Raw genomic sequence first — 14447 nt, forward strand, 5'->3', positions numbered from 1 at the left:
AAAGATAAATTAAATGAAAATTTGGAATAAATAATTGGAGCCATTCATAAGAGGACTTCAGACCTGGGAGGTACATTATGTTAATTTTTAAAAAGAATAATTTCTGTTCACTTGGGTTACCTCTATCTACATTTGGAGAGTTTCTAAGTGCCCTAATGCACTAATGTACAGGCTTGCTTAAAAATATCATTTTTCTTAGGAAAACTTACTGGGACTCCGCAACCATAGGCTTCGTAAAAGGAGACTTCTGAAGGAGGAACTTTGCAGAAGGTATAAAACTCAGATAGAAAGGCTTTGAAGGATTCTGGCTTGACAGAGAGGATGTTTCTTGGTACATCATTTCCCTGGCTTACGTTGATATGAGCTATTCTACCATAGATTCTTCTTGCATCTTCAGCTCGTTGTAAGAATAGAACCACTGCTCCATCACTTCGTCCATAGCCGTCAGCTAGAGAACAAGAAAGAAAAATTGCTCACAAATTATTTTTTTCAAGTAAGATGAATGATTTCTTACACTGCGAATAGGACATGCTATGTCCCATTGTCCCACCATCTCTTCATTGCCTTCAAAAATCATTTTCCACTATACTTATTTCTAGGTATTTTTCAGTACTTTTTTTCTCTCCACATAGTTTCAGGTGAGTGGACTTCAATTAGCGAATAAAAAACCTAAATCATATGAATGAACTTTTCTTTATTCTAATGATGATACTATGAATATGAGAAAGACAGATCAAATTGTAGAATCTTAGAGGCTGTTCAAAAATAATGTGATGGAAGCAATTGGGTTTTTAGACACCTACCCATGCCCTTAAATTCTCCATTATGTGGCACTAGACACCTTTCTGCAACCCTTCGTTTTCCAAAAATACCACAAAAGGTGTAGTAAATCAATGAATCAGGCATGGGAAGGCTGCATTAAGATGAAAAACAAAAAATAGAGGGAGAAAAATGTAAAAATTACTTGGTTTTTTTCTCTGGAATGTTACATGAAAATTCATAAGTAATGTGTGATGAAATACTCTGTTGAATACTCTAGCTCCCCCTTGATATACTCCCTGGATAGTGCTGCCTGTCTTGCAACCGACTATTTCTCAGGTTTTTGGTCTTTTACCTAAGCAGCATTATTCAACGGGAAAGTTGCAACTTCTTTAACCAAACCTGAGATTTCATTGTTACTTAATGAAGATAGAATTGCAAGGATCAACAACATTCAAGCAATTTTACCCAATTTCATTTCAATTTTTCTTAAGGATAAAATGGATATACAGTCACTATAGAATCGCAATTTCATAACAAATTTTCAACTAAATAACATCATTGAAAATGAATAAAACAGCAATTCTAACGCAACAGGTAAATCACAGTCGATTGTAATGAATTGCAACAGATTATAACATATTGCAATTTTTGCTTCTGGTAACAATGCGATTGATTGCTGGCCATAAAATTGGAACTATCTGTTGATCAAACCAGGACTTATTTTGGTCATTGCTATTTTAGAGGGAATAATTATAACTTTGAAAAAAAAAAGCTAAGACACAAGAGACCTCTTCACTGGCATCTTGGCAATGGTGGAAGCTTTTACTTTCGAGACTTCAGCATTCAACAGTTGACCTACCTACTAGGTCAATGGTTAACAGTGTGCGGGGAGTTTCATTTTATGAAGAAAGCGAAGTTTGGTAAACTTGTTTGGCTTATGACGCCTTCCAAAGCTCACCATTCACCTAGTAGGGTAGATGACTGTTGCTCCCTATGGATTGTCCATTAGGAAGTGTTGATTCCCTGAAAGTAAAAGCTTCCACCTGTAGCCAATTAAGAGGCCAGTGGAGGGTCTCTTGTCTCTGCAAATCACATACGAACTTCTAAAAACATTTGTTTTGAAGAAGGGTAGAAAGCAAATACATACCGTCCTCATCGAAAGGTTTTGTATCACCATTTGGACTTAACATTCCTAGCGAGTTATGGCTTCTCATCACTTCAGGGTACTGAACTACATTTGAGACAATGACTAAGGCGTTTTTTGCTCGCCCTTTTTTGATGTCATCTGCAGCCAACTTGAGAATATCCAAACCACCGGTGAAGCTTGAAAAAGTTGTCACACTGGAGCCTGTAGAGAAGTAATTAAGCAGTTTATTCACCGAGAAGAGGCACCAATATACAAAAAAGAAAAGGATCGAAAGGATTGTTAGTTTTGTGTGAATAAAAATTACGATTTTTTAAAAGAACCAAATTGATTTCAGAGAATCATTTTGACCCAATTGGAAGAATACAGGCTACTTTTTTATAACTAATGGGGGTTTCAGGATATTTTGTCCATGGTTTTTTGTCCGCACACCTGTTTTGCCCCGTAGTTTAAGTTCGTGTGTAAAATTGGCATCAGTGACTTGGTCCAAGCGTCATTTTTTATAGTCCGTGTGTAAAATTATAATGACAATATTGAAATGAGTAAATTGAGAGAGAAGGAGGTGGTGTTGTGATAACTCATTTTGTAAATGAAATGTTACTTTCTCCTTTAGATTCATCATTTCAAATTGTCATTGGTGAATATTTGGTTTTATTTTTATCCTTAAAATTTTCGAAGCGACAGCATCGATACTAATCTCATACTACATACTCGATACTACAAAAATGAATCAAAGAAAAAAAAAAGAAACACACAATCTTTGGTTTTAACCCGTTTGTACATAGATCTATCAGAGTCAAATAGTCCTATTTTGAGCGTTATTTGGTTGCGCGTACACGACGCTGCAGCACAGTAAAAGCACAAAATATAAAATAATAATTTAAAGTGCTTTGGCAATCATTAAATTTCACACGGAATCATCTGAATATTTACAAAACACACAGTATGTTTTCCTTTAATAAATATTTTCCCCCCATCGATTTAGATGGGGATAATTCATGCAGAGTGTGCAAACATTGCAAAATCATGAGTTGTAAAACGCTGACTCTGCGAGTTTAAATATTAGATCCGAACACGGGTCGGAGCGTTGTGCTGCCAGCGCGTGTCGCGCACTGGCGCCTACAAACCTAACACGGATACTTCACGCAGTGCGCAATGCGTGAAGTATCCCTGTTAGGTTTGTAGGCGCTACTTCACGCATTGCGCACTGCGTGAAGTATCCCTGTTAGGTTTGTAGGCGCCACTACGCGTGTCGCGCTGGTCGCACTCGCCCGCCGCCGCGAGGCGGCGTACCACGGCGCTTCAAGCAACTATTTCGCAACAGAGATGTTGTACAGCATCAGACGAAATTGAAGACGCTCCAACGTATCAAGAATGACAGGTATCCTTTGAGAGGACGGAGCTTTCCTCGCAAAATAAATAAAGATACTACGGCACAAAAAGAGAGCAGTAGTCACAAAACTCACTAAGTTCTCGCGTCCGTATTTAATAACGTTTGGCATAATTTTTGAATTTCATCAGAGAAAAAATGACTCAATTTAGGCAGAAACATTCTTGAGTATGCCGTAAAGAGGATTTTATTTTGAATCAAGAATAAAATCGCGGAATGAAAGCGGGTTTCTGCTTGACGTGGACGTGAGTGACTTTTCTTTTTATGTAAGCATATTTTCTTCTTTATACGAGCATTTTTTTTTTTTTTTTTATTGATTCATTTATGAGGAATCTTTCAAGGCGGTAATTAAATAAATCTCTATAAATTTTGAAGCACTCTTCCGACTTTTTAAGAAGGAGAGTGAAGTAGTGATGCGCCGTCTGAGGAGCATCAAATCGAGCTTTGCTAAATTTCTTTTTCCCTTTAATTTTTTAATTTCTTTCTCTTAATTTCGATTTCTTTCCGTCTTTTTCTTCATGGCGCCCGAACCCAGGCTTTTCAATGCAGTTCATCTGGCACCGTTCCGGTGCCAGAGTAGCGACGGCGGATCTTTTTCCACGGTTTTCTTGTTGAGGCCACGAAGACCTGACTCTGCTTTGCGCTGAGACGAGTACTTTCGGCCATGTGCACTTAGTGGACTTTGTTTTTACACGTGGACCAATTAACTTTGGGTCTCAATAGGTACGTGGAAGAAACTCTCCCACCGAAAAAACGCGTGGACGTAAACAACTGGAAAAACAGGGTGCGCAGACAAAAAATCGTTGAAGAAATGTCCTATAACCGTATAAATCAGTTTCCTCAAAAATTCCATTTTATGGACTCAACAAATGAAAAAACTCCGAAATTAAATAACTTTCATCAATACTCTTCTTAATTAGAGCTGGAAGAAAAACCTTTTGATTTCACTTGTTTGCCGAAAAAATAAGCGTCTATTTCGAATGAACCTTAAAAATTGTTGCAACAACTATTTATGCCCAAAACTCGATGCTCAAAATACCAATTAACTTGAAATCGCTGCTCTACGAGTGTATGCGAGTACAATATACTCTTTTTAAATTACAACAGAACAGGTATCCTTGAGGTCCTAGTATTTTTCATTGTATTCAGATTGCTGAGAAATAGTGTCTAAAGGATTTGTAGATTAACTTGTCTATCACGCGAGGTTCTAAACCCAAATTCTGCACTTTTTTTGAAAAAAAAAAAAAAAAAAAAAATATTATGTAACGATTTTTGTTGACAACTCAAAATTAATTATGATTGATGCATATGAAAAATGGAAGGATTAGCAAAGAAGGATGAAGGAGCAAGTCATAATTTAATAATAGTAAGTACATCTGTGGGAAAACGGATATTTTCAAAACCATTCATGGCTACATACTTACCATGAAGATTCAACAGATTTGATATACGATTTGCAAGGTAACAATGCGCATGCGTCATGAGCCAGAGGTATGATCTGATTGAGTGAATGGTGCAAGTTGTGCAACTTTCAGCTTCACTGTTGCTTGAGCAAGCATAGACGAAGGTGTCCTTTCCATACAAAGAGCTGGGATTCACACCTGGCAATGGCGAATTCAGGATGTATGAGTATTTTAAAGACAGAGCATGAATAAATAATTGATGGAGATATCTTAAATTACAAATAGTCAGGGTCCGAAATATTCTTTTGAGGCAACTCAAAATCTGCAGAGATTGCTGTGTTTGAAAGAGCCCACACTGTGCAACGCTACGCAATATTGGATGCAACTATAACTGCTCTATAGATGCCCGTGTTGCCTAGACGGAACAATGAAGGCGTTTTGACCGACGCCAGCCGCAGACGGAGTGATGATCACGGCACGTCCGAGAAAGCCTTATGGAGCTTAAAGCTGAAATTTTAAGATGCACCTTGCAATCACCTTGCCTTAAAAAACCTCCTTGGGCTCCTCGTGAGCTTGTGCATTAAAATACACTTAGGTACTTACGCGTTTTCAAAGTGATTTGAGGTCAAGGGTTCCACGGAGTGTGTTAAAATTTCGGCCTCAGATACCTCAGGAAATTATTCTCAAATGCTTATATTTTTCCTATCAGGTGCTGTCCTTTTCATGTCCTCTAACTTGCACTGGCAGAAGAAACCCTCCCCCATTGTGCAAGGTTGCATCAATATGATAATCAGAGCTGAAAAGTCAACTAAACCAACCTGCATCCACGATCGCCTCGTACACTTTCTCCATGGTGATTCTGACCAGAGGATCCATGGTGTCGGCCAATGGACGGAGCAGTCCGAAAAATGTTGCGTCAAGCTGCAGATAGTTTTTAACTTTACCCGTAGCATTGGGAATGTTCTTCCAAAGGCCTGGAACAAATTACATTAAATTTAAAAACTTTCTCTCGTTCAGTCCCTAATCGATCTTAAAGACGTAACTTGGAGCCGTTGAAGAGTATGTATGTCGACTATTTACGGAGGAAGGGATTTTGAGAGCTTGTCTCGTAGGGTTAAACGATAATTCGAGAGGCCTCGGTCAATTTGGTGTCCCACACCAAAATGAACAAATTTGATGATAGATAGAAATTTTCTCCTTGATCTCAAAACCCGCAGTCGGCCTAACCGGAGCTGGGGCGTTCTACTGCAATAGGTAAGGCTCTAAAGGTGACGATAATGCTGAAAAAGTGTCTCATTTATTCAAAAAGAGTCAGTCAAAGCCATCTCCTGATCCCCCCAAAAGTTGTCTAAAAAGTAGCGCTAAAGGAATATCTGCCAGAAATACTCAACATTTCCGGTTGCATCAGCTAATAGACGGAAACACTTTCTCATTGCACTCGAAAGTTACAGTGTCCGATGAATATTTACAGGGAGTATTCAACATTTTCGATTATTTCAGCTAATCGTCGGAAATACTCCAAGATTGCGCGCGAAAGTCACAGCGACTAGTGAATATTTAGCAGATATTCTATCGACGTTGTAGGTATATTTTCGCGCGCAATGAGGGAATGTTTTGGTCGATCAGCTCGAGAGTCCTTGGGTGATGGACTGATGTATTTTAAGGGGGAAGCGTACTTCAAAATTTTACGTAGGTATAATAAACTATATTCACACAAAGGGAAGTTCGGAGATCAACTTTTGAACGAGATATTACAGTGCGAAGCCACGGATCTCTTTCTGAGAAGTTGCAGAAGCAGACTCCCTGCCATACTCAACGCAATTTATTTAAACTATCTTAATTCGTCTTCTCCTTCGGCGGAATATTCTGAATATATTTCAAGCTATAAAGTTAGCTTCTTTCTCATTTAAAAAAAATTGAAAAAAAATGATTTAAAAAAAGGAGGAGAATATTCTCAAGCCTTCGATTCCAGGATTACAGGCTTGCGGTGTGAACACCAATAGGCAACGGGGATAAAGATCGCTCGACATCGAGCTCGAGGGACCGAAATCCTAACCCTAGATTAACTCCTGACCGAGGGAATCACTTTTTTTTATGAACGGATTCAACCTTTCCGCTTATGAAAGAAAGAATAATCTACTTGGATTTTGCACGTCACTATGACAGTCTCAGTAATATGAAAATATGGCAGCCTCAGTCTTGACGCTCAGCTCAAGCTGTACACACTTTGAACAACACAGTGTGAGAAAGAAACAATGCTCGATTGAGAAGTCTGCTAAAGCAGTTGTAGTGCTCATTTTGTAGGGTTTTGTTTCTCTTGTGTCCGGGCAATTCAGAGTTCCCGTAACCATTGGACAATAAAAACGTTACATCTTAGTTAGAAATTGAAATCAATAGTTTTCGTTGCGCGAATCGTGTTCTGCGTGAATTCTGGTACAGAATCATGTAGCTGTATGCTAAAATTCGTACATTGTTTAATGGTCAATTCAATCTAAAAAGCGAACATAGAGAGCTTTCCTAACTTTTCTCAGAAAAATTATTTTATCATGAGAAACGAGGCAGTTGGAATGCTCACACGGCGTCGAAACACAACATGGGCCTTTAAAGCCACATTGTTCGATGCCGCGCTTGTCGTAACGCGAATAATTGCGGCAAACACGGTGTAGGTGTGGTCGGTGTCAGACTCATATCAGCGCCTACAAGACTGTAGGAATACTTCTCGCATTGCACCGAACGCCATGCGAGAGTTATTTGCGATAACTATTCGACACGCATTACGCCAGACAGTGCGGTCGGTGTCAGACTCATATCAGCGCCTACAGGACTGCATGAATACTTCTCGCATTGCACCGAACGCAATGCGAGAGTTATTTGCGATAACTATTCGACTACCAGGAGTATAGGCACATTGCCGCTACCTGGATTGAAGGAAAATTTGGAGAAATTGGGGAGCTATTTCTCAAAGTTCCGGTGACCAAAATTTTTTTAAAAAAATACCTTAATACTCAGTAGACCTCGAACTTTTAGAAACTGAATTAAAAAAATGTCATGCAACTACTCCATTGAGATACATATCTTTGATCTTTGAAATTTCATGGCAAGAAAAAAAAACCCTGGTTACTTTTTTGAGCATATTTGTACATTTCTGGACATTTAAGGACCCTATCCGACCAGTAGTCGCGAGTTTAATACAAACAAGCTGATTGTTTAAGAGGGTTAAAAATAGAAATATGTGATGGAGTCCGAGAAAAAGAAACTTAGGTCCCATGAGTGCTTGGAATTTTCTATAAAGCCGAACCGAAAAAGAAAAGAAAAAGAGACGGCGACTCAAGTCAAACTTATCAATTTTTTGTTTTTTGTGCTGAGCGCGTTTGACAACCCTCAGTGATACTGCGTCAAAATGTCAAGGCATGGTTTGAAATCAACGAGATAGCATTTTTTTTCAGTAAAAATTGAATTTATACGTGTTTGTTACAAGTTAAGAGAAACATCTGGAGGTGTACAAGGTGTCCCGGGGTTAACGGACAATAATTTACAATACGATTTTTTTTTGGTCAAGATAGGACTAATTTGTGGATGATATGCCCCCCCCCCCCCCCAACCTTCAAGTTTCTAAAACTTATTTTACTTCAAACTTGGCCCATGATTTTGCTTCTTGTTCAATCATATGAAGCTGATCTCGTGTATTTTCCATTGTTATTTTCAATTTGGGCTCAAAAAGGGACTAAAAACACCGTTTCAACTCTTGTTAAACTATCTCTGAATCGTTTATTGCCTTTTCAGAGGTTTGATTGATTTTAAAATTAAATTATGTGTGCTATAATTTTGGGTCGAAAATACTTATAAAGTAGAAAACATCGATGAAAACGTTGGAATAAGTACTAATTTTGAACTTAAAAATGAGAAGGACGTCGTTGAAAATAGAGCACCATTACTGGAAGAATTTCAGATAAACAAGTGGTATTTCAGATGTTCAAGGGGCCGCGGCTCTTACGAAAGGCGTTTTGGGATATAATTTTATGTTAAGCCAAAAGAATCGGCTCGTAAATGATTGCACGCTCACCCTGAGACACCCTGTGGGATGCTATTATGAATACTGACGCAGAGTTTTTTCAGTGAAGTTTTTGCATAACTTTGACGCCTTCTTCTCAATTTTATTATTTCCGATAGAGTGCTAATTCTTTACAATTTTCACCTTGCATTCAATTTTCCTAAAATCATCTCGTAAGATTAAAAGGATGCAAATCACCTGCATTCCAGCGGATATTCTCTGCAGATACCATATTGATTTTGTTGAATAAGTTTTCCCGGAACTCAGAGACATCCTTTGATTCTGGGAAAGCTCCACTGATCCCGGAAATGACCACTTCAAAAAGATCCCCATTTTCATGGCTCACACTTTCCATCATAAAACTTTGAAAAAATAAAAAGGAGGGAAAAACCAAAGACGCCTCCTGGCGTCAGACACACTCTTCAACAAAACAACAATCGGAGCGGAAAATTTGACGATTGAAACAGCTTAATACGGGACAACTAAAGTCGTTTTTGTCTAGGGATGGTAGCACACACATCGCGGAGTAAACATTCCGAACCCGAAAAAAACAGCACCGAAAGATTTCATCACTCTTTAAAATTAATGGGTTTTCGGGTTTCTCAAATTGACGCTTTAAATGTTTTCCGGTCTTCCAAAAATGTAGAAATTTTAACGACGGGACTGCTCACGTTACACCGGTGTCCAAGGACGAGAAGAAAGAGAAAATGCATATGTAATAGGATTCAGGTATCTCGAGTGCAGCCTATCAATATTCATACAACGCAAGAGATGACGTATTGTGTCTTTCATTGGCGATTGGATAAAAATGACGTTGCCAGATGGTGCAGTGAAGAAAATTAAAGAGGAACATTTAAATAGTAGATAAGCGTACTAAAAGAGTTGGAGGGCTACCCAGCCCGAAGATTCCGAAGATTTAAGTTCCGATATTTGTGACTGTATTAATAGAAGGGACCGAGGAACGCAGTGCACCCAACACAATTAAGAGCATTTTTCAGCATCGTAATTTTTATCAAGCTGGTTCGATAACTCGGAATTTGATAACTCGACGGCAAACACCTTATTTTTCTGATACATACAAAAAATAAATTACAAAACCACAAGATGGTTCCTATCTGCAGCTTTTAAAAAATAAGAGAGAAAAAGGTAAAAACTCAATATTTTTGGTGCAGTAACAAAACTAATTACGGTCAAATAAACCAATTCCAATTTCCGATGCTAATCGTTGTCTAATATTCACAAGAAAGTTAGGACATTATTTCAAGTCATAATATCTGCATGAAGTCATTTGAGCACCGGAAAAAGCACCGTACAGGACCACTGAGCGGCCGGTCGGCACTCAGTGGGCCTCTAAAATAGCGCTACAGAGCTGTAATTTTGAAAACGTGAATTTTTTGGAAGTATCTGTAATGTCTGAACTCAGCGACCCTCAAGAGTCCCTAATAATGCATTTCACTCAGTTTGAACAGTCAATCTGATTTAATAACAGTCAAATCCGACATTTTTGCGCGCGAAAATCGGTCGGCGCGCGTTGAGCGGAAACTTCAATCGATCATAACTCCGGAACCGTTTGGTTCCCCAGCTTAATGGCCCACTCGTTGGATGCGGAAAAAGACGAACAATTTAAAAAACTGGTTTTGGTTCAAATAAAAAATTGAGATCTTTGTAAATTTTTCGTTTAAAAGAAATTATCTAGACCTAAAAACTGGAAAAAAGCACATATGTTGACTTAAATATGCGATATCGGGATTTCGACCTTTAGAATCTTAAAGTATGCAATTTTAGACGATTTTTCGTCCAAACCGGACCTCGATATCTTTCTTCGTTCGAGAGATATCGAGGTTCACAGGTTTTGACTTCCAACCCCCCTAGCTCCCCCCCAAAATTTTTTGGGGGTCTGAAAATTTGGGAAAAGAAGCGCTCAAGTATGAGTAATCAATAGACAAAGTCTGAAGAAATTCCAGAGGGGGGCGAAAAAAGTCGTTTTTGCATCAAGCTCTTTCCTTTGATAAAACGCGAATTTCCTGGTAAACTTGTGAATATTTTCCTCCTAATTTTTTAGATAATTTTGTTCGCAATTTCGCCTAGAGATTCTGAAAATTTCATAGAAAAAGATTCATAATTTTCCTCTGAAATAAACATTTTATCGAACGAAATGTGGCAACTCTCGAATGTTCATACGGCGTTTTTCCTTAGCACGGCAGTACGAGAACCTTCCGGTATAACACCTTTTAAAAGCTGGGCTCCTTAAGAGCGATTCATCGACTTGTTATTCGCGAGCCGGGGCCTCAATAAATCTTGGTGCTTATTAATGGGCGTAAAGTTCTGACTAATATCGCATCGGGCGGCGAGCTGTTTTCTAAAGGGCGTAAAATTAAATATAAACGTTAATGGGATGCTGCGCCCGCGGAGGGCCGAATGGAAGCAGTTAACAGGTGTTGATGACAGGCCCGTCTCTCAGAGCGCCGCGCTCGCGTTTTTCATCCCCTTTCCTTCCCCGCTGAGAAATCGCGTATCTCCCTCCAGGAAGATCCTGCAGATGCGCGGTTTCGGCGGCTGCGCTGCGGTTTTCACCTCTGGCATCCATTAATGGTCATTCGGGAAGCCTTGCGTGCGGGCGGCTCATAGTCATTTATCCATACTTTGCCCTCGTATCGCCTGTAAAGTAAACTCTTTGAAGAGCGCCCATTCTTCCCGGTCCTCTCCTCCCTCGGCCCGAACCTTTTTAAGGCGCATCCGCACGTGAGGGAGATCGCCGCGGATCCATGCGGAAGATCGCCGCGTCGGTCGCTCCAGGGGTGCGGGAAAAATATCCGCCGAGAAATACGAGGAATCCTCATGACTGTTAAAAACGAACTTTATATATCTTGTAACTTTTTCATAGACGACTATTAAAAAAACCGTTTAAATTTACTGATCGTTATTTTTGATTTATTAAATTCTGTTAAGTTGGATAGAACTAATAATTTTCAAAATTATTACAATTAATTATTTATTAATATTACCATAACTTATTTTTTTTACGAGAAGTAAAATTTGAGCGAACATTTTTCTAAAAAACTCCGATACAGTCTACCGTAGTTGTTTCACGATTAAAGTGTTTAAAAAAGTATTAAAAAACTCTTTCAGTAAATTTGTGAAGACTTTCTTCTCGTAAATTAATCAGATGTATATTTTACTCAAAAAAATATTGTAAAAAGGTTCCCAATCCCATAAATTTTGGCAGTTTCTTAAAAGTTTGCAAAAAGTGATTTTCGAAAATCACTGCCACTCGTCACTTTGGATTTCAACCTCACTTTCAGGGATCCAAGCAAAAAGCTGACAAATAAGCGCTGGTCGTAAAACTTTTTGAGCCATAATTTGTGGCTAACAAGTTGAAATCCGCGTAGATTTTTTGCCCTAATTCCTAAAACGACCCAACCGTTTTGTTCTTGGAGCGCATTTCCCAGATAACTGGACATTTACCGCAGGACTATTGGTTTCAATTAACTCATTATTAAAACTTCAATTAACCTATTAATAAATTTTTAATCTATTTCTATAGTGAAGTAGTCGCATACCTTAAGTAAAGTGCGGGGTCGATGTATGAACGGACGACCGAGAAGGTCACTGTCAAAAAAGGCGGTAGAAGGGCTGGAAAACTCCATGGAAAAAAAGCGACGGTAACTGTTGAATGCCACTTTCAGTCTGAAAAAAGAAAGCAAAAACAAAAATGTGCAATGAAAAAGGAGTGAAATTAAAAGTGGTAAAGGTTACAAACGAGAATTGAAAATTGCTGAGGCGACTTTCGCAGACTGGCAACACTGGTTATCGACCATTTAAATGCGTGAGTAAAAATCGATATTTGTCATGGAACGCACCACCTAGAATAGCTTGTCAAGAATGAATTTTGATATGCTTTTTGCTGTTCGTCATGAAAAGCGTTGCAAATTATGTGATGGGCTAATAATCTCACAAAATTTGAGGCAGCTATCCGTCATCTTGTTGCTGAACTGGCGTGGCATTGATTCGCTGTGGCCAGAGGTATTCTCGCATGGATGGGTATTGAACACTGGAAAAAAAAACACATTGGATCTAGAGGCCAGACTCTTGAAAACATTGACAAGAAAAAGGACTCTTGATTCAAGCAGATTTAAGCTTAAATCAGAAGGAAATCCGCTCAAATTAAGAGGCGTGGTTCTTGATTTAAGCTTAAATCTGATTGAATCAAGAGTATTTTTTCTTGTCCGTGTTTTTAAGAGTCTGGACTCTATATCCAATGTGTTTTTTTCCAGTGAAAGCAAAACTCTCACCAATAGCTGAGCGATTGAAATGCTGTGAATTATTCAAAAACTGAAAAAATATATCCACGAATAGAGAAAGTTTCAATTTTTGTATAGTGCCTTGGGCTCGCGTGAAATTCCTCTCTTTCTCTACTCGTGTAAAATTCCTCTTTCTATGTAGCCTAACCTAAGTGGTAGTGATCGCGATAAATAGATATTTTATCGGTTAATTGGTTATCGCGATTATATCGGTGGCAACATATCAAGGTATTATTAGCGGTAAGAATTTCGATATACGGCGATTAGATTGCTACATATCGCGATTTTCGTTTCGATAAAATCGAGATTAAATCGCTATTTATCGTGATTTTTACTTCGAAATTATCGCGATAAATTGTCGGGCGATAAAAGCGCGATGAGATCAAGGATAATCGCTCAAATGTGGATGATCCTGGCGATTTTGTCACGATAAAATCGCAATATACAGCGATTTTTCCGTTGAGAAATGCTCTTTGGGAACTGTTGAAGTTTAAATAGATATCCTCTCCATATAAATGCACGAATGCAGGGTGTCTACGAAAACAGGCAAACCAAAAATCGGTACGTTTACAGTACTTTTTCAGAACATTCCCAAGAAATTCAATACCTCCGCAACAGAAAATTTCAGTACTTTTTCAGTACTTCCAATTATTGGCGAAATTTAAAAAAATTGAATTTCGCTCAAATTGAGACAAACATGACCAAAAAATTAGAAAAATTCCGAACCTTCTTGCGGAATTTCCGCACTTTTTCGGTACTTCCGGACCACCCTTAAAAAATCAGTACTATTTTCGGACTTTCCGGAAATTCCGGACTTGTAGACACCCTGTTAGATAGATATCCTCTCCATATAAATGCACGAATGCAGTCGTGGTGGTGGGTATTGGGCAATCCGCGATTGGATTGAAGTCCGAAGGGGTTGAGCGTGACGGTGAGTCTGGAGTGGTAGTGTGCTAACGCTATGACGGTGGGAGAAAAGTAAACCTTTTAAAAGGAGATAATCCATTATAAGGATCGGAGCACCCGCGCGCTGGCAAAACGCTCGGATTGGTAGGTGGTAATTGTCCCCTTATTATTTATGATCACAAATATAAACCAGTGAAACCCGCAGCACGAGCGGATCTGTTGCCTTATCTCTCATGTTTTCTCCGTTATTTCGCCGTTTCGAAAAGGAGTTTAGCAGTAAAAAAAGTGGGGACATTCTCAGCAGAAATGACGTAGAAGCTTTGTAACGCTGTTGAGATTGTGCAACTTTGTAAAGAATTCTTAGCAAACCACACAAACACATTATGCAAACGGTTTAATAGAAATAATTTAGCGATAAAGCACAAAAACATATAGCCCGAATATACGAATAAAGGAGAGAATTAAAACATGGGTAAACAAGGTTAAAACT

General features: G+C 38.7%; 1 protein-coding gene across 1 annotated transcript in view; it reads right to left on the bottom strand.

Annotated features, from left to right (window-relative positions):
• The window catches only part of LOC109034371 (fatty acid synthase), a 44654-nt gene extending 35159 nt beyond the window's left edge, over positions 1–9495 (bottom strand). Inside the window, exons 1-5 of the mRNA XM_072299068.1 lie at positions 8949–9495; positions 5518–5673; positions 4721–4897; positions 1910–2110; positions 210–448 (exon numbers count right to left, since the gene is read on the bottom strand). Coding sequence (XP_072155169.1) covers positions 210–448; positions 1910–2110; positions 4721–4897; positions 5518–5673; positions 8949–9108 — 933 coding nt within the window. The 5' untranslated portion in view covers positions 9109–9495. The remainder of the gene's footprint in view (positions 1–209; positions 449–1909; positions 2111–4720; positions 4898–5517; positions 5674–8948) is intronic.
• Between the last annotated feature and the right edge of the window lie 4952 nt (positions 9496–14447).

This window comes from Bemisia tabaci, chromosome 4 (assembly GCF_918797505.1).
Source record: "Bemisia tabaci chromosome 4, PGI_BMITA_v3".
Taxonomy (NCBI): Eukaryota; Metazoa; Arthropoda; class Insecta; order Hemiptera; family Aleyrodidae; genus Bemisia; species Bemisia tabaci.